Below are 20,528 nucleotides of genomic sequence, written 5' to 3' on the forward strand. Positions count from 1 at the left end.
GAACTTGTCTCTTCTCCTGATAGCACCCAGGTGGCCCAAAGCACCATGGATGGCAGAGATTTCTCCTCTGTTGTATGCTCAGCCATGGCCCCTCCCATTACGCACGGACCTCCTGTCCCAGGCGAATGGGGAAATCTACCACCCCCACCCGGACAGGGTGGATCTCTGGGCCTGGCCCGTGAGAGGGCAAACTTAAACACATTTGGGCTTCCTGCTCATGTTATCGCCACTGTTAAGAACGTTAGAGCCGCTTCTACGCGGTCTTTGTATGACTGTAAGTGGCGCGTGTTTGAGGAGTGGTGTGATGGGCGCAGGTTGATTTCGTATCAGTGCTCTGTTGCTGATATTTTGTGCTTTTTGCAGGACTTTATAGATAAAGGAAGATCCTTTTCCATTATTAAGGTCTATTTAGCAGCTATCGCTGCGTGCCATGTCGGATTCGATGGCACATCTTTAGGGCAACACCCTCTCCTTCGCAGGTTTATGAAGGGCACACGGCGCTTTCTTCCCACGCCTGCTAAAACTGTGCTAGAGTGGGACCTCTCCATGGTGCTGGAGGCTCTGTCTCGGCGGCCCTTTGAACCTTTGGGAGACATTTCGCTGAAACATCTGTCTTTCAAAACATCATTGCTTCTGGCTCTGACCTCTGCCAAACGAGTCAGTGTTTTGCATGCACTCTCTGTTCATCCTTCGTGCACAAAATTTTATTTCGGTGGAAATAGAGTTTTTCTCAGGCCTAACCCGGCCTTTATGCCTAAATGCTTCCCAGCAGTGACGTGTGAGATGATAGAGCTATCTGCCTTTCACCCACCTCCTTTTTCCTCTGCAGAGGATGAGAGGTTACATGCTTTGTGTCATGTGCGTGCCCTGCGGGCGTATATGGACAGGACTAAGGCTTTTAAAAGAGCAATCAGCTCTTCATTTCCTGGGCTCCCTCTCACACAGGGAATCCCATTTCCAAACAACGCCTCTCTCATTGGCTTGTGGAAGCAATTTCTATGGCATATGAGTCCATGGGAGTGGATCAGAGCTCACTCTACCAGAGGCATGGCTGCTGTTCAGGGGAGTTTCGCTACAGGACATCTGTGCCGCAGCTAGTTGGACTTCTCCTCATTCGTTTGTCAGATACTACCGGCTGGATGTTACCAGGACCCCGGTAGCTCATTCTGTTTTAGGGGTGGGCTCATCATAGCCTTCTTTAAACCCTTTATAGCTTGGTGGGTCAGGTTTAGCGCACTTACATCACTAAGCATCTCACTTCTTTCACATACCGGCTTTCGCTTGGCATCTCACATTTTTACTATGTGCATTGTCAGCATCACTTATGTGTGCATGCTATCGCATGTCACCTGTAAAGCTGTTATCTAGCTCCCTCTCTATGTACCTGGGTTGCTTTTTTGTGACATGTTTGGCACCGCCCACATGGGTGACCGTCTTCTGGCTTGTGGACCTTCGTTGAGTGTCTTGGGCAACCGGGGAGCTGTCCAGTTCTCCCATAGGTGGATCTCGTAACGAGCTGATGATAGAGAACAATAGGTTACTATCGTAACCCCGGTTCTCTGAAACATCGAGTGGAGAGATCCACCAAGTTTGCCCCGCTTGCTGCACGAGAAGCGAATATGCTCACTGAGGAAAGGTAGCGCGTGCAGTAGCCTTTATGCATTAGGTGAGGGGGTGGGTCCTCACCTGGCATAGGGCGCGCGCTCCTGTCTGTCTAGCCAGACTTGGTGCAATTGGATGCTTCTACAGAGGTCAGGTACGGATGCCCTTCCCATAGGTGGAGCTCTCCACTCGATGTTTCAGAGAACCGGGGTTACGATAGTAACCTATTGTTTCCTATTCAGATTGCCATAAAAACGTTACTTTTTCCTACTCGTTGATGGAAAACTTACATGTTGAAATTGTCCAGATTAAAATGCGTCATGGTCCTGCCTTCTTGTTCATGATTTTCTAGTCTTGTGGCAGGATCGTGACAGATCCCTTATGTTTAGTGTGAGAAAGTCATGGTTTGTTTATCAGTGACATTCCATGTGCTTTCTCGTGTCTCGTCATTGGCCCCGCTCCTCTCATTTCCCGTATTACTTCCCGGCCGTGTATCATTACCCTCACCTGCCTAGTGTTATCATCCCTCGTTTGTGTTCCCTATAAAATGCCCTCGTGTTCATTGTCCTGTGCTCGTTCGTTGTACTTGTACCTTTGTTCCATCCACTGTGAGTCGTGTCTTGAAATCCCTGTTGGATTACTTACTCTGAAACCGGTTCTGTTTTTCCCTGTTTTTGGTTAGTCTTGTTGTATGTTTATCTTTAAGTCTAGTTTTGGTTTTCTTTGATGCCCCATCGAGGGAAGTATTTATTTTCTGCTTTTGTTTAGTTTCAATCATGTCGGTTTTGCGCCATCGTGGGTTTTTGGTTTATTTTCTGTTTTGTTAATAAAGTCTTGTGTTAACCCCTTCACCGCCTGCCTGCATTTGGGTTCTTCACCACACCTTTCGTGACAGAACGAATGAGCCTTTACCGAACCTAGCAGGCAGCGATGGACGCTATGCGGTCCCACCAGGCTCGCCTCCTCTGCGGTATTCGCCAGGTGAACACGGACCTGGGGGACTATGTAGACAGGTTCCTGGATGCTGCAGAGGAGGCGGAGCTGCCGATGATCTTCAACGCCGGTCTCAAGGACCATCTTTCGTGGGCGGAGATGAGGTCGTTGAGACCTCTGGACTTCGACGTCGTGTGGCGTTACGCCATGTACCGATTGGAGTCCAGGGTCTCAACCCAACCCATCTACCCATCTCCGCTGCCCTGCTCTGCAGATCGGGGTTGTAGACACCGCCACACCGTCCGCCTCAACCCCTGCAGCCTCGCCTCCAGCCAGCCTCGGTGGCAAGCGGGGGAGGCGAGAGTCATGGGGGTCCTCGTCGGAGGCCTCCAACCCCGAGCCAGCCATGCCCTTCACCTCCTTCCTTCAGCCGACCACCAGACGGGTGGCTTGGCTGAAGAAGAAGAGGAAACGGAGGGGGGCGCGGGATCCAGCCAAGCCCGTGCAGCCGGCATCCCAGCCGGGGTCCAGTCTTGTGTCCAGTCCGGTGCAGCCGGTATCCAGTCCGGTGCAACCAGAATCCAGTCCAGTGTCTTGTCCAGCCCAGCCGGTCATCCAGCCGGCGATCCAACTTGCGATCTAAACGGCATCCAGGCTGGTGATCCAACCAGCGTCCAGTCTGGTGCAGCCGGCATCCAGTCCAGTGCAGCCAGGATCCAGTCCTGCCCAGCCGGTATTCAGTCCAGTGTCCAGTCCGGTGATGCCGGTGTCCAGTCCGGTACTTCCGGTGTTCCAGCCGGCCTTCCAGCCAACCTTCCAGCCGGCGTCTCATCCGGCAGTCAGTCCGGCCCCTAACCGTGTCCGGCCAGCAGCCAAGCCTGCCCAGGCCACTACCAAGTACCCCGGGACTCCGCGCCTTCGAGCGCCTCCAGGGACTAAGACTGTTCCCCCCATAGACTTTATGGTTTCCCCTCCCCCCCTCCCATGTTTGCTATTTTTATTATCCCATCCCAACCCGTTTCTTATTCTTGCCTGTTTGCCTTTAATTCTGTTTTCCATTTTTTGTCTGTTCTTGTCACTGTCCCAGTCGGTCTCGTCTTGTTAGTCGGCCCCTTGGTGAACACCTGGGGGTGTTCATTAAGGGGGGGGCTCTGTCATGGTCCTGCCTTCTTGTTCATGATTTTCTAGTCTTGTGGCAGGAACGTGACAGATCCCTTATGTTTAGTGTGAGAAAGTCATGGTTTGTTTATCAGTGACATTCCATGTGCTTTCACGTGTCTCGTCATTGGCCCCGCCCCTCTCGTTTCCCGTATTACTTCCCGGCCGTGTATCATTACCCTCACCTGCCTAGTGTTATCATCCCTCGTTTGTGTTCCCTATAAAATGCCCTCGTGTTCATTGTCCTGTGCTCGTTCGTTGTACTTGTACCTTTGTGCCATCCACTGTGAGTTGTGTCTTGAAATCCCTGTTGGATTACTTACTCTGAAACCGGTTCTGGTTTTCCCTGTTTTTGGTTAGTCTTGTTGTATGTTTTTCTTTAAGTCTAATTTTGGTTTTCTTTGATGCCCCATCGAGGGAAGTATTTATTTTCTGCTTTTGTTTAGTTTCAATCGTGTCGGTTTTGCCCCATCGTGGGTTTTTGGTTTATTTTCTGTTTTGTTAATAAAGTCTCGTGTTAACCCCTTCACCACCTGCCTGCATCTGGGTTCTTCCCCACACCTTTCGTGACAAAAATGTGTACATTTATGTACACATTACTGCATTAAATGCGCGTTCAAAAGATGTGCACAGGAGCGCAAATGAATAGATGTCTCTCCGACACTAAGCAAGCAGGTCATAGCCAGTTTTGATTTTATGTATCTGTTCATTTCACAACAAGATCCATTGCAGAACCCGCAGAAGAACCTGGGGTTTGCCGTGCAGGGCCGCGCTCGAATGCACCAACGGAAACGTATGCAAGGCTTTTCCTGCATAAAGAAATTGGAGGCGGCCGACTCCGTCAAAACTCTCTCCAAAATTATGTCGGGTGTCTTCACAAGAAATGCTGCGTGCATTTAACAAGACTTTTGTTTGTAACTGCAGTTGCTGCATTACGCCACAATGGAGGCGCTGTTTCGTTATCAGCACACTGGGGTGCTAAAAAGAGTTGCGGAAAAAGACCTAGCTGAGTTTCACGGCTGTTTGTTTTACATCCAAGTACGTTTAATTTCTTGAAATTTCTTAAATTAACATGACGTACATCATTGTAATGTCTTTAGCTGTGCAGTTGGATCGTTGAATCAGCGTATACTGTACACAGCGAGTTCGCCAGTATGAACGCACATTGCGTTCAGAACAACTCGGACAATGATGACTCATTTGAACCGATTTATTTAAACTATTCAACTTTTCAGTCATTACCGAATATAAGAGATCATTGAATAATTTAAAGTGAACCACAGAGAATGCAAGATTTGCTCATTTAGTAAGACTGGTCAATTCAGTTGGCTATTGTGGACTGAAAAGTTAATTTTTTGAAAATGATAAAAAAGCTTTATTTGATTAAAAAATAAACTCTGTATGGTTGAATAAAAGTATTTTATATAACTTAATAATGGTCATTTTCATTTAATTTTATTAGAACTTTTAAAATGTCAAAATCACTTTGGTTAAGGCACTTACAGGTCCTGTAGGCCTACGTGTGTGTACAAGATAAGGATGGCACCACCTCCGCCTCATTTTGAGCCAGGAAAAACCCTGGTATGCCAATAATTTCTGTGTTAATGTAAACTATTTTAAATAAAACCATCCACGACTGAAAGGCTACAAATAGCAATCCTTATCGCAACTGTAATTTTTATTACACTTATATTTGTCACAGTTACGTACTAGCGCCGGTGGCAGTTCACCACCGTCATGGCACAATATTTTGAATTTGGACTGCGATACCAAGCTCAACCGTCTGTCAATAAATACAGCTCCTTTAAGGTTTTCAAAATAAAATGTAAAATTCAAAATTTACTCTGTAAAGTAAAATACTGAAACTTAAGACTAAGGTGGCTTTCACACTTGCAATTTGTCTGAGTGCGACTGCACACAAAGTGTAGCCTGGTTCGCGTGAATATGGAAGCAACATGGATCCGGGTGCACACTTGTTCAGGAAGTAAAGTAACCTGCGTATCCGTTTAGCCGATTAAGATGTATTTACTTCAATAAAACATATGTAAGAGATGATAGCGTTGATGATTTACCTTGGATTCGAGAGAGAGTGAGCCTGCATTATATTTGCGTGTTGCATTCAGAGCGGCAAATTAATGGTAATATGCTGTTTCTTGAGAATAGTCTGTTTGCAAGCAGCAGAAAGCCATCTGCATGCAACTTACAGTACATACAGTAAACCCAAGTGCCTTTTACTCTGCTGAGCATAATACCAAATAAATTCACAAAATATTAACCCGCCTTCTGTTTTATATCATGGGTCATGCACATTTGTGATGACGTAAGATGAACGCAAACGTACGGTGGCCGCTGTCACTGCGCTGCAACGGAAGAAAATACATGCAAACAGAAAAAACATCAGCAAACTCAGAAAGCATCTTCATTAGTTTGGCGACACATGCCCTGCAAATATTCGCAACACAAAAAAAATGCAGAAACGCGCTGCAAATTCTCGCAACACAAACAAATACAGAAACGCGCTGCAAATTCTCGCAACACAAACAAATACAGAAATGCGCTGCAAATTCTCGCAACACAAACAAATACAGAAACGTGCTGCAAATTCTCGCAACACAAACAAATACAGAAACATGCTGCAAGTGGCACAAACAACAACGGAAGTGTTTCCAGGGACCAGAGATGGCAAAAGTACACACATCCTTTACTTAAGTAGAAGTACAGATACTCATGTTTAAAAGTACTCAAGTAAAAGTTGAAGTACTGACTAAACTTGTTTACTCAAGTAAAAGTATAAAGTATGGGCTCTAAAATGTACTTAAGTAAAAAGTAGCCAATACTACTACCTGTTTTAGAGTCACGCTCGTACCTCACAACTGAACTACCATTATGTAGAACACAAGCATAAAAAAGACTGATGGAATAAATCTATTTGCCACTACCTAGGTAGTGGAAAAAAAACACAAATTTATAATACAATTATGATGTAAGATAAGAGTGTAAAGGACAAGCGTATTGATAATAATTGTGACAGAATTCCCTTTGTCTCAAGTTCTCAACCATAATTTTAGCTATTCTTTGTGTTGCCTTCCGCCTTGGTCCGTGGCAGCTTCTTAGACTACTAGCCTATGTCTGTGATTCGTAATAGCTAGGAAATGACTGTTTGGTACTGTGATTGTCAAAACATTTTATAACAGAATTTCACTGCTTTCAATTTTAGATTAACTGTCCCTTTACATTTTAAGCACAGACCATTCATGGACATATCATTATACAAAGGTTGTAGACACTTGGGAGATCTTGTCAAAAAGAGAAAACTGAGAAATAAAGAGATAATTAATTAGGCAAGTCAACTTACTTGGTAACCATTACTGTTTTTCTCGATTGGTTAAACACATTTCTTGAAATTATGCCTCGCTTTAAAATATTAAATGTTTAGCCTCTTACATTGTACGTTACACTTGTTCAACATTAAAACTGATGTCAGTGTTGCTAGATTAGGTGGATGATTTCCAGCCCAAAGTCTCACTAAAACCTACTCACTCCAACAAAAACCAGCCCAAAATTTTAACTTCCAAAATAATGTGATAGTATTTTATTGCAATGTCAATCAACGTTGATAAGGATCGTTTTTTATTTCCTTATAATTTTAATCATGACAAGATGAAAAAATATAATAAAAATCAGGAAAATAGATCAAACACATCAAACAAGGCAAATGCATTAAGAAAATTAGAAAATAAGACTAATAGGATATGTCCAGAAACCACTTCAAATGGCAATCATGAAATTAGCGCATTTTTGTGCAAAAGTGCCCACTATAATTAGTTCATCGAAAGCAACGCAATGAGCAGGTATTTTTCACTCGTTCATGAACTGAACGCACACACCACGATAGCAAAAAACATGCAATTCATACATACTAATGAACAACAGCAACAATAATGCGCTTACCTTAACGAGCTGCCTTAACTTCTGAAAGAACTACAGTACATCTTTCGTGAAGTATATGTTTGTAGAACATGCGAATAGCTAAATAGCTAAATTACATATTTAAAATCTGGTCCTTTCGCGCTAAAAAACCTTACCATTCACGAGTCACCACATGATGCAGAATATCACGCTCGAGATCTGAGAACAGTTACTCTGTCTTCTTTGATTTGATTGGTCACCGCTTTGCTCTGTAAACAGTAACTCCCGCCTTCTTACATTTGATTGGCTAGTGGCCACCTCACACAGCAAGTATTTGTACTTTGTTACTTCCCATCTCTGCCAGGGATTCAAAAAACTGATGCACCATGGCTGGGACGACGTGCTTCATTTCACTGTTGCCATATTCATAGGTGGAGTTATCAACAAAGAACTTTTATTGGGGTTCTATTTTCTTTGTTGTTGATCATGTTAAATGTATTTAATAATTGATTAAACAATATGAAACTTTTTCGTCCTTCCACACGATTGACACTTGTGAAAGCATGTCGGGCAGCTAACACTACGTTTCATAGTTTCGTTTGTTAAATTGTTTAAATCTGCCGGTTAGAATAGAAAAAAAGAAACATGCATAACAACTGCGTTTAAACCCACGTGGAGCAAACGGATGTATAAAAGAACGGACAGAACAGAATGTTTATTGACATTCTGTGATATATGGTTATCTTTTGTATTTTGTTTACATGTTCTTGATAAGAAAACAAGCGTAAAAGCCTATTTTACTCTGGAAAGTCTGTTCAGCCAGTTACAGTAAAGGCGACAGTAGAGAAGACTAGCTGTTCTTCGTTTGTCTGGTAACAATAGCCGGACAAGAATATCTGTTTTTATCATTTATAATTTTGATAATAATATGAAGATGTGTCGTGTGGGTTTCATCTTGTATGCTTTTTTCCACATATGTGCAGCCATATTAATTTCTGAGGTAAACCTAAAATAATAAAAAAGAATTTCTGCCTCTTACAACTTCAACAATAGTTTTTACGATAATAGCTTAATACTTACACATGTATGTAAAGTATTTTAATTCCATAATAAAATATTAATACAAATATAAACAGTGAAGGCATTCATCAACTCGAATGTAATATAGCAATGCTACAAAAAGTAAAATAACAGATTTATGTGAAACAAGTCATAGTACTAAAGATCATTTAACATAGTAAAATAATGTTTCTCTAGGCTATATGCAAACTCGTCCTTTGTTTTTCTGACTCTTGATGCTGCGCAGTTGGGTGGTTTTCCCTCTCCACTTCTAGCGAAGTGATGTAAATGTTTCCTTATTCCCTGACAGTTAAGCCGTTCACAGTGCCCTTTGAACGGAACATGTTTTCTCACTTTGGATTGGAATTTCACTGAAATGACGCGCGTCCCACACCTGGTGTATCAGTTTTGGAGTCCCCTGGAAACACTTCCGTTGGCGCCTAAAGACGTAATTTCGTGTACAGACGTCTTTGTTTTAGACAATGGCAAGTCCAAAAACGGGAAAATTTGCATAAAATGTATTAAACATATAGTCGTGACGTCATCATTTACGTAACCACGTGTCATTCATGCGTGACATTGCACGTGGTCCTATGTCATTCGTTTTCCGTATAGGTAAGCACTATCTTAATACACATCATAGTAACATAGACAAGGAAGAATTTTCCTTGAAATTTCAAAATACAAGAGGTAGAGAAATGATGGCTTTAAAACTGCAGACACATTCTTAAAAACGTTCACTAGCGCACATAAAAAATACTGCAATGCACTCAAGTGTTACTATAGTAGCCTATAGTAATGTACAGTATATCGTGATAATAAGCAGTAGTAAGCTCTATTACGGAAATTATATTTTTTTATGTACATTGGAGTATTCTGTTGTATTAAATATTGTAAACTGACAAACTGTGGTAAATACTATAGTATCATTTACTATGGTAATGTTCAAAAACACTATAATATCTAATAATTTTACTACAATTTACTTTGCAAATGCTTAGCATACTACACTATTTTTTCATGTGGAAGTGTAAAAGATTACAATTGACACCGATTTTTAAAAATATTTTGGGGTAAACAATATATATATATACAGTATATATAAATACATGTCTGTAGTTGTATCTGATGTCCACAAGAGGTCCTCAAACACCACAGAACAAAGTCTATGAATGGAATCGAAGGACGTTGAGGCTAGTTTTATTATCATTTAGCTAATTTTTAATTGAATAATAATATTATATCTGCCAAAATGTTTCATTGTGATCATTTAATTCTCATGTTATGTATTGTACTGTTATTTAACCAACAAATGAGATGGAATCATTTCATCCTTAAACAGTGGGCTATATTGTTATTAAGCCTAATTTGTATGACATTGCTTAATAAGCTTAATTATGTGCCCTTCTTACAAATAAAAATGAATAAATACAAAAACAATATTTAAGTATTACTTCTGTTTCAAGACACTTGTCAGGTTCTGTTAGGACAGACTCAAATGCTAAAGAACAGAACATTTTTTTTATTGAAGCAGCTTAAAACAGAAAAGGTAGCGTAGTAATGAAAGAGAAAACAATGTGGGCTATATTTATTTCTAAGTAGGTCAGGAATGAAAACTTTCAATGGAGTGCATTTTCTTACTTATTACCATAAGCGTCAGATGTTTTTGTCACGAGTGGTGGTGAAAGAACCCAAATGCAGGCAGGCGGTGAAGGGGTTAACAAAACACTTTATTTAACAAATAACAAGACAAAACAAAAACCCACGATGGGGGAAAATCAACTAAGGATAAATACAAAATAAAAACTTCCCACGAGGGGGCAAAACATACAGACAGGATCAAAATAAAACTAAAATCCACAGACAGGGCAAAGCAACAGGAACACGTGCAAACTCAGACACTAAACAACCAGGTAAGCACATAAGTACACTTACACAGGACGCAGCAAAACACAATGACCACAACGTATGTACACGCACATAACACAGTACAATCCACGAGCACAAGACAAAGAAACAAGAGGGTATTTAAAGGGAGGACAAACGAGGGATAACGACACGGGGCAGGTGTGGGTAATCAAACACTTAGGGAAGGATAACGAGGAAACGAGATGGCGGGAACAGAGACGAGACACTGGAAAAACACATGAGAGGTAAAAACATAAACATCTCATGGCCTTCCCACATAAAACCCAAGGACTCTGCCCCGATCCCACCACACGACTAGAATTTCATAAACAAGACGGTGGGACCGTGACAGTTTTGTTGTAGATTTATGAGGCTAGTTGTCTCTGGGCTCTGTAAAGCTGAACAACACCGCTTCTATATATAGAAATGTTACATAGCACATTATGCTCATTGGGTATTGTATATACAAATAAATAAATATGCATAAGCAGTTGAATTACAAACATACGTTTCTACTGCATAATGCTTGGCATAAGATTGGTATAATCACCATATAAAATACAGAACTATAAAAACTGTCTTAAATAACAACAATGGGACAAGAGTATGGTCAACTTCATGTGGCGCTGCGCAGACCATCAGTGCATCAGCATATGACATCAAAGTACCGCAGGAGTGACAAGAAAGCACTGCTTGCTCTTTCCAGCGTAACAACCTCAAGTCTGTCCAAAAATGAGCACCCATGTGCCTAGTACCCTATAAGGTCTACACTTCCTGACATCACAAAGTGTGGACTCAGAGGAGGTCCACAAGACCGGAGTGTGCCATTTGGGACAGGGCCTTACTCTCATTCCTCTCTCCCCTCTTCATCTTACTCTCACTTTTTCCTCTTCCTTAACACTCACTACTCTAAGGCTCTGTCCCAAATGACACACTCCGGTCTTGTGGACCTCCTCGGAGTCCACACTTGGTGATGTCAGGAAGTACAGACCTACAGGGCACTAACACGAGTCCACAAGGGTACATGGGAGTGTATTTTGGGACAGACTTGAGGTTGTCATGCCGGAAAGAGGAAGCAGTGCTTTCTAATTGCTCTCGCGGTACTTTAATGTCATCCGCTGATCAGTCTGCACAGCGCCACATGAAGTTGACCACACTGTTGTCCCGTTGTTGTTATATGTACATTTAGTCATTTAGCAGACGCTTTTATCCAAAGCGACTTACAGAGAGTTCAGGGAGCAATAAAGCGAAATGTCATACAGGGGCAATAATACAATAGGTGCTAATACCAAGTTACTAGTTTCCATAAAAGCCAGAACAATACCTGTTGAGAGAAAGAGGGTTAGTTTTTTTTTCTTCATTTGCCTGTCAAGTATTCACAGAAGAGATAGGTTGTAAGTAGTTTTTTGAATGTTATATGGGACAGGATATTCCGGTTTTCATAGTACTGTATTTCATATGGTGATCGTGCCACCTGAGCATTAAGCAGTAGATGTTTGTAATGCAACTGCTTATTCATAGGCTATATTCAATTATTTACCTTATGTGCTTGTTGTACAAACAAAGAATGTCTTCCTGAAGGAGATTTATAGTGCTGAAGCTGTGGTATTGTACTAAACAAATTAGTTAAAAGTGTTTTCACACATGGGCCCTTAGTGTTGGTAAATGAGTGTAGACTTGTATATGGCAGTATTTCCCAATAAAACCCAAGTGCTATGAATTTTGTCTAATGTAGATAACTTAAAAAGAAGTGTGTTCACAATTTTGTGAAGCACTTTCCAGTTTGTAAAGCAGATAATGTGGTTGCATATGAGTTAAATAATTGGTGCTCCATGTGCTGCACATGGAGATCACATCTGTTCCCAATCATTCTGTTATTACTGGTATTGTGCTCTTCTCCTGATTTGCTCTTGTGACTGTAGTAGTTTCTTTAAATGGTCTGTGTGGTTACTCTGTGTATTTGTAGATGTTTCAGCCTTTCTCTAATCATAGCTTCCTAGGCAGTGGTGGACAGTAACGAAGTAAATTTGCCTGAGTACTGTACTTAAGTACACTTTTTGAGTATCTGTACTTTACTTGAGTATTATTTTTTCTGAGTACTTCTACTTTAACTTCACTACATTTGAGAGACAAATATCATACTTTTTACTCCACTACATTTATAAAAAGGTCCAAAAGTAGAAAATGGTTTCTATGCAGCGGGTTTTCCTGTGTGCGCAATTGATCTGGCTTGCGATCTTCCAGGACCTTTTACTGTTGCCAAGTATTTCAGTTTTTCTAAGCTCGCGTTTTTCCGGCAAGCTTTGAATGGCCATTTGGCAGATTTTTTTTACGCAAATCTGGCAACTCTGGGATCTTCCCCGCTAAACTAATGTAAACGTACGCGCTGCTACACCATTGATAGCGCTCTAAAAAGGCAAATAGAACAATAAAAGACGAAAAAGGCACATGTTAAAGTGTGGTGTAATCATCTGTGGGTTACGATCAGTCAAAGATCGTAGAAACATTGTCATGAAAATGATCGGCATAACGGCTAAACGGTAAATAAGCATCACATACACCTTGAGCTACGCGTGCGTGTTAACTTCTGATCTGCTGCTATATCATTTAAAGCGATTTGGAGAATGAATGATGTTTTTACTGAAGTAACTATAGTTGAAGTATTCCTGTTGAAATAAAAACAATAGAACCCTGCCCAAAATACAACATAAAATGTAATGGATTTAATGGTTATAATGGGAATTGTACTATGGATACTTGTTGTCTACTTGTATGTGATGGATTCTATTGGTGGGATGGTAAATCCTATTGGAATAAAACCCAAAACACACTACAAAGAGGAATTTAATTTAAAAATCTCATTCTAATTCAAAAATTCATTTTTTTTTTTCAGCAGGGATGGTATTTGCAGTAAAACCACAGTATCCACAAATTTACCATTTTCTATATATAGGAACCATACTCCAATTAATAATCTTTAGTAAAACCACAGCAACTAAAAATACCATAGTTTCATTATACTAGCTATAGTTTATGTTTGTAGTTAAATTACGGTAATACAAATGGTAATAAATCCAACAAACACATGGCTTCTACACTTTACTATTTACAAGAACCTTACTACTTACTGGTAAATTGCTGCTAAAACTGGTAAAGGGAATATACAAAATAAAAGAACACTGCTCATAAATACATATAGGACTAGGGGGCTAATGAGGATATTTAGGCTAAATGATCATACAGGATTATATCTAAACTAAACATATATGCGCTAAACACATAAAACTCTTAAAGGAGTTGCTCACTGCAAAATTTGCCTCCATTGACTTTCCATAGTAGGAATAAAAATGACTATGGAAAGTCAAGGGGGCAAATTTTGAAGTGAACTGCTCCTTTAATACCACTGATACTGTGAGCTACTCAGTGTGTTCAGTAGGTTGCTTCAGAGGCATAAGGTATACGACAATAAAACAATGCACAACTGACATAAAGGAAATTTACTTTTAATACTTGAGTACTTTTAAAAGCACGTACTTCTGTACTTTTACTTAAGTAAGAATCTGTCTTTACAACTTTTACTTGTAGTGGAGTAATATTTGACCAGTAGTATCTGTACTTTCACTCAAGTAAGGAAGTTGTGTACTTCGTCCACCTCTGTTCCTAGGTTGATTGTTCTGCTGTGTTTGATTTGGCTGTGCAGAGCCTAACTCTGATATATATTTTCATTCAGTGCCTGTTCTGTTGTAGCAAACTAATACATTTTGTTTTGGTTCTTTGCCCGTCTCTATCTCTTGAGTCTTCTCTTTAATGGAATCTGATACATAAAGCTAATTCAGTGCATAAAAATAGAACATACCAGCATTCACAAAGTCCTAATTCACGAAGAGAATAAAATTATTTAGACCAAATTTACAATGTTTTCTTTTTTTAATTTCTTAACTGTATGTGCCTATTGTGTCTTCCTGATTTTCAAATTCATTATAATAAGAGTCATATATCCTATATTTTAACAGCTTTTCTGAATATCAAAATGTATTAAAAACTATCATCATGTTATAACGCAACGTAGTATAATTAAAACGGGCATTAAGAGCAAATCCTTAATATAAATAATCATGAAGAGTACACAAGGAAAGTCTTGCTAAAATAAAAATGGTAAGGTGTGACTTTTATTTTGACAAAGGAAGTCTTGGGTTTACGCGTCTACACGAAATTACATCTTTAGGTGCAATAACGCATCCACGCGTTATATCGTCTGTACACGTTACGTCTAAAGAAATATTTGCAAAAACGGCCATTTGCTAATGTCGTCACAAGGTTTTATATAACTTAATCGCGTCCACGCGTTATATCGTCTGTACACGTTACGTCTAAAGAAATATTTGCTAAAACGGCCATTTGCTAATGTCGTCACAAGGTTTTATATAACTTAATAGAGTAAACACATAAAAAGATGAAAATACCCTTAATTATTTCATGATAAATTCAAGTTGAATCTGCAATTCTTAAAAACATTAATTTTAGTGATATCTTAATATAATTTGTTATTATTCAAAACTGATTTAATAAAGTTTTTGTTTTTGAAAAATAACAGAAGGTTTTTCTTGGAGACAAAATGTACCCCAATTAGAATTACCCATATGTATGATTAATATAGTAAAAGTGTCTTATCCCCAGTAAACCTGTCTCCTGTCAGACTCCCTATGCATACTGTTTGTTTTGGTGAAAACAGATTTTGTTCTTTTTTCAATAATTCAAGTGAAAATTTCGGTGTTCATGTTAAATTGCTAATTGACAGCGCAGATTCAATTAAATTCATTAATTAGTGTAAAAATGGAGGGAAATCTCCCATGATTTATATCCTATGGTTGCAAAGTTTTGCAAGGCTCACCATTTAAATTATTTACACTATTATTTTACACTTGTTGTAGGTGTGTTGCTGGCCTGTTTCTTGCTGTTTACCACACGGATGACAGCAGATCAAGCAATTTTATTGGTCCGAGCAAAACGACCAAACTCAATCCAGACTAGAAGACAGCTACAGTGTGTCAGGCAATTCGCTCAGTTGCTCGATCCGCTGAGAAATGTGTTTGCTAATGCTGAGCCGAGAGCTCCCCCTGTTACACTTTCACAATATTTGATCCGCCAGAAACACCTGTTGCATGGATATGAGGCTCAGCGATTAAGATTTGTGCCAAAGCTCATCCCCCTCATCTGCAAACTTCTACTAGACATTGCAGAGAATCGTCAAGTTATTGAGGAGGATATCGTTGAGGTTCCTGATGTGATACCTCTGGTTGAGAAACATTGTAATGAAACTGCAGTATATCCATTTAACAGACAGATATTGGAAAATGGCATCACTATGATCAGGCCCCGTCTTCCTGGTCTACCCAGAGTCAATGCAGACAACTCGCAACCACTTCACTATGTCCGTAAGAGCCTTAGCTACAGCGAGTCTGACCTACGTAGGTTAGCTGCATCTTTAAATCTGTCGGATAATCCTCTCAGTGTTTTAGCCAGCATTCACTCATGTAACATCAGCAATCAGTTGGCAGCTTTCAGTAGTTTCTCCATTTCTCTGGAGACATGTAAGGACAGCCCAGGCTACAGTTCAACTAGCAATATATGGGACTTGAAAACACTAATGGACCAGAAGGAGGGATCTACATTGCTCAAAAGGAAGAGACAGTCTGTTCTGCAGCGAAGCCACTCTCTACGTGTATCAGATCAGAAAAACATTACAACCATCAACAAAATACTGTCGTTCTGGAGGAAAGACCCCAACCATGATGGGACAAAACAAGCAGAGGTGCCTTTCATTACCGTCCAGTCCGAGTTGTCTCTGGACTCACGACATCTTCTGGTGGCTCATTCCCTTGCGGTGGACCTTGAGCATGATGGAGAAAAGGAACAAATTCAGAAGGTGACTGCTTGGCAGGTAAGTGCATTGATGAGAGTCTAAAAAAAGGTAGCCTACTAAAGGGAGGGGGTGAGAAGCAGATGTGTCTTAAGTAGGTGGTCACAATCCACTCTCATTGTATACAAAAAAAATTGGGTAATAGAGGTTTGCAAGGGTAAGTCAATAATCAAAGATTTTACATTTTTGGGTTAACTATCCCTTAAAGAGTCCTTTCGTGCTTCTCAAATGTAAGGATGCAACCTAGGAAGGTGCTCATCAAGTGCTGTTAAAGGCCTTCTCAATTTGAAACATCCTTGGAAGGCAGCCTTCGTTTCATGTCCTTTATTCTGCCTTTTTTGAAGTATGCATGAAGTGTATCCTTCGCATCACCCACAATCCTTTGTACACATTAAAGAAAACATTGCTAGAAAAGTCTGTACTGATTTTGTTATGAAATTAAAGACAAAACTATTTAAGATATGAAGGCATTTTTTATTTTGTTTTAATTGCATAATGCTAAATGCCTATGTTATAAAGCACTGGGAGACCACACACATGTACATTGCATTGTTTTCAAGTTTTCATGCCACACAGGGAGGAACCATTATAGCGTTGCCATGCGCACTACTAGATCATCTCATTCTAGCATTAAACGCTAAGGCTTCTGGCCTCAAAGTCTTAGAAGGACTGGTCTGGGAAGGATGCAACCTGTCTAGTATGCATCCTTGGGTTAAAAATGGCTTATACCCAGTGCACTATATAGGAGATAAAGAGCTTTGGGAGAACAAATAATGTTCTTGTTCACCTACTCTTCTGATCCATTCTCACTGACCCTGCACTGCCGACAGGTATCTCTGTATGAGTTATGGTCCAATCTGGCAGAGCTACGTTATTTTGAGTTGTTGACATTTCATATCATTCAGGAAATGTTCATCAAACAACTAAGCTACAACAATATTAGTATTATTATTATAATTATTACGGCAATTTAGATGCAGAGTCAATATAAATGTGTGTGTTCCTTTCTGCAGACAGATCTTAATTACCAGGGTGCATGGGAGCGGCTGTGTTTGGAAAAAGACCCATTTATTCTATCTGGGATTATGTGGTCCTGGCTAGAGCAGCTCAAAGAGCCAATCATCTCAGCTCATGATGTCTTCGTAGATGAGAGTATTAAAGACCCAGAAACTGTCCTCAATAGCTTAGATAGGGTAAGATGAAGGCCACCTTTTCCCATATTAAAATAAATTTTAATCCATAATTTATTTTAAAGTACGAGTGACTTTGATTTTCCTAAACTATCTACAACACTCTTACCTACCCACAAACACTTCCGGTGTCGTGCCAAGAAATGCTATTTATTGCCGAGATGACCTAATTATGCACCTCCTTCAATAACACGCAGTCCGATTGGCTAATTCTAACCCCTCCCCACACCTAATCCTAACCCTGCATAATCTGGCAGGTTTACATCAGGTCGTGTTTACATCCTGTGCTGCAAAATGAAGCATCTAGTTATTCTTACTTCCAAAGGATGATGATAAGAACCAAAGGATAAAAAGTCTTTTCCCCACGATTGCACAGCAGTATAATTCAAACCTTTTGTTTTTTATCCGTCATTTTACTGACAACTGCTTCTCCGACCTTGGCGAGTTCAATGTGGTATTTGTTTAATGCATGTCCATGAAAGATGGGTCAGCACAACTTTATTTAGACCAATAAACATCTCTGAATCACAACCTGTAAGTGTGATTAATAAGATGTGTATATCCCTCCATGGAATGTTTAAAATTACTCATTTTTTTGTGTTATGTGGTGTAGCCTACACAGCTATTACTGTTTTACTGAAATAGTTCTGATAATCATAATGCGAGTCCACTATTGTCTAAAAATGTGTCAATTAATGCAGTGTCTATGGATGATTTTATTACTTGGATTGATGATAAAGGATGTGGATAGATTTTGTTTATAAGCCGTAATGTTTCATTACGGAAAGATCAATCGCAACAGACTGACCAATTGGAGCACAGTGGGCTCGGGGAAGGGAGGTGTTTAGATAAACTGAAACTTCGAACTGCTTCAATCGAATCATTTAGGGATCTTTGAGAAATAAGGTGATATTAAATGCATATTTTGAGAAAATGGCAGCGTTTTTTGACTTTGGATGCACACAAGCAGATGGTGGGGACTGTAAGACAATATTAGAACATTTATAAATGCCGTTCAGCCGAAGAAAGTCATACACCTAGAACGGCATGAGGATGAGTAAATTATGGATTAAACATTTATTTTTGGGTGAACTATTCCTTTAAGACCAATTCAATAAACACGACATGCATTTATTTGCTTTATTGCTGTCAGGCTTCAAGAGAAACACTGATGTGTATTCTGGATTGTTTTGCCCGTTTACTCACAATACCCGAGGAAGTCGAGAATGCCTTTCTAGATCGTGCAACCAAAGCTCTCACAAAGGTACTGTATCTTAGTCTACTGTAAGTGTGCTTCAATTTATACAACTTTATTTATTAATTCTTTTTATTTACAAACAAAATTATTTTCAGATGCAACACCCAGCTGGTGGAAATATTATCCAGAAAAATGTCTTGAGGCTTGTTCTTTGTCATATGAAGTCAACTGCCTCAAAGAGTAAATTGAGGTGTCACACAATCGATAACTAAGGTCCTATCTACAAATTCATTTTAAAAGCACCGGTTTTTACTCAGGTTCTCCGTTTAGATGATAAATCCAGAAAGAGAATAATATACAGTATTGTTCCTTTGTTGGAAAATAAAATATACAGTAAAACGTCTTACGTTGTAAGTTCTGTTTGGATAACAAATAATTTACCAAACCAGTAATTATTTCTTCACCCTGAGGGTTCTATCAATCCAAATTATTCTATCAATTACAAATAACTGGTTTCATCTGGTTATTGTTTCGAAACTGTACAAAATCAGAAAAATCTTTTGGAACAACAGTATGGTGATAAATGGTGATAAATGATGGCAGTTTTCTTATGGTGAACAATTCCTTTTAGGCATACAAGTAAATGGAAAATAAGATAAATACAAAGAATAGAAAGACATTATAATTTGTACCTGAAACACCATTGTGATTTTTTTTCACACATCTCATTGTACATGTTTTGTATCCTTTCTGACATTATCAGAGCCTTTTACCTAACAGTTACATTTTTATTGCCACAAATAATTATTTTAATATTGCAAACAATTATAGTATTTTTTATAGGCACAATTTTGATTGTTAGTACTGCTACTGTAAAAATATTTCCTTTAACTTCCGTCCATTAACTGAAAAGCACTCTCTTACATGGTCAAAAATCAAATGTATATGCCTTCAGAACGTCCTTTCCATCCACTGAATCCACAGAGGCCACTATACTTGAAAAATCACAGGAAACATTTGTGAACCCTCTGTGAAAAATAAAAAAACAGTTTACAAAACAGTGGTCAAAACATGATTCATTTTACAGAATGGGTGACAATGCTGTTACCTGGACCTTGTGTGGGAGCCTCCAAGTAAGTGATACTGGCTCTCAAGGGAAAGCCCATGTTGTTTATCATTTCTCCAGGTGAGTACCCGGAGAGACAGGTCACGAGATGCTGTCACCACCCTAAAACTGTCCTGCAAGTCCAGCAGAATTTACAGTGATAGTGAACATTTTATTGAGAATGTGCAGTGCAGAGCACAGCTTGCTTGTTTTCTCCATGCCTTTAAAGAATTAAGCACAACCAGATAGTGTAAAAAAGGAACTACCAGCAAGAGTGATCGCTGGCTGAATGTCTATCACAGAACAGTGTTTTAAACTGTTGCTACATGCAGGATCCTAATGTTAGCTGCATCTACCTGTTGTCTTTGCGTTTTTTCTCCATCTCTGTGATATGTAGTACTTTTAACTGTCGTAGTAGATTTCGTCTCTTAGTACTCCTTCTGCTCTTTTGATCGCAATTTACAGTACTTTGCAAAAGTCTTAGGCGCAGCAGTTTTTTTCACCATAATAAAGTTTTACATAATTTGCGATAGTGTGTCAGTGAAG

At 39.7% G+C, this 20,528-nt stretch overlaps 2 protein-coding genes across 3 annotated transcripts in view; one reads left to right on the top strand and one right to left on the bottom strand.

Annotated features, from left to right (window-relative positions):
* Positions 1-18,846, top strand: part of ptpdc1b (protein tyrosine phosphatase domain containing 1b) — a 58,109-nt gene extending 39,263 nt beyond the window's left edge. The window contains exons 6-7 of the mRNA XM_057328158.1: positions 15,501-16,510; positions 17,503-18,846. Of these exons, the coding sequence (XP_057184141.1) occupies positions 15,501-16,510; positions 17,503-17,691 (1,199 nt within the window). The 3' untranslated portion in view covers positions 17,692-18,846. The remainder of the gene's footprint in view (positions 1-15,500; positions 16,511-17,502) is intronic.
* A 122-nt stretch (positions 18,847-18,968) lies between these two features.
* fbxw12 (F-box and WD repeat domain containing 12) overlaps positions 18,969-20,528 on the bottom strand; it is a 40,569-nt gene continuing 39,009 nt past the window's right edge. For both annotated transcript variants that reach the window (XM_057328160.1, XM_057328161.1), the window contains exons 9-10: positions 19,986-20,116; positions 18,969-19,905 (exon numbers count right to left, since the gene is read on the bottom strand). In XM_057328160.1, coding sequence (XP_057184143.1) covers positions 19,806-19,905; positions 19,986-20,116 — 231 coding nt within the window. In that variant the 3' untranslated portion in view covers positions 18,969-19,805. The remainder of the gene's footprint in view (positions 19,906-19,985; positions 20,117-20,528) is intronic.

Source organism: Triplophysa rosa, unplaced genomic scaffold (assembly GCF_024868665.1).
Source record: "Triplophysa rosa unplaced genomic scaffold, Trosa_1v2 scaffold388, whole genome shotgun sequence".
NCBI lineage: Eukaryota > Metazoa > Chordata > Actinopteri > Cypriniformes > Nemacheilidae > Triplophysa > Triplophysa rosa.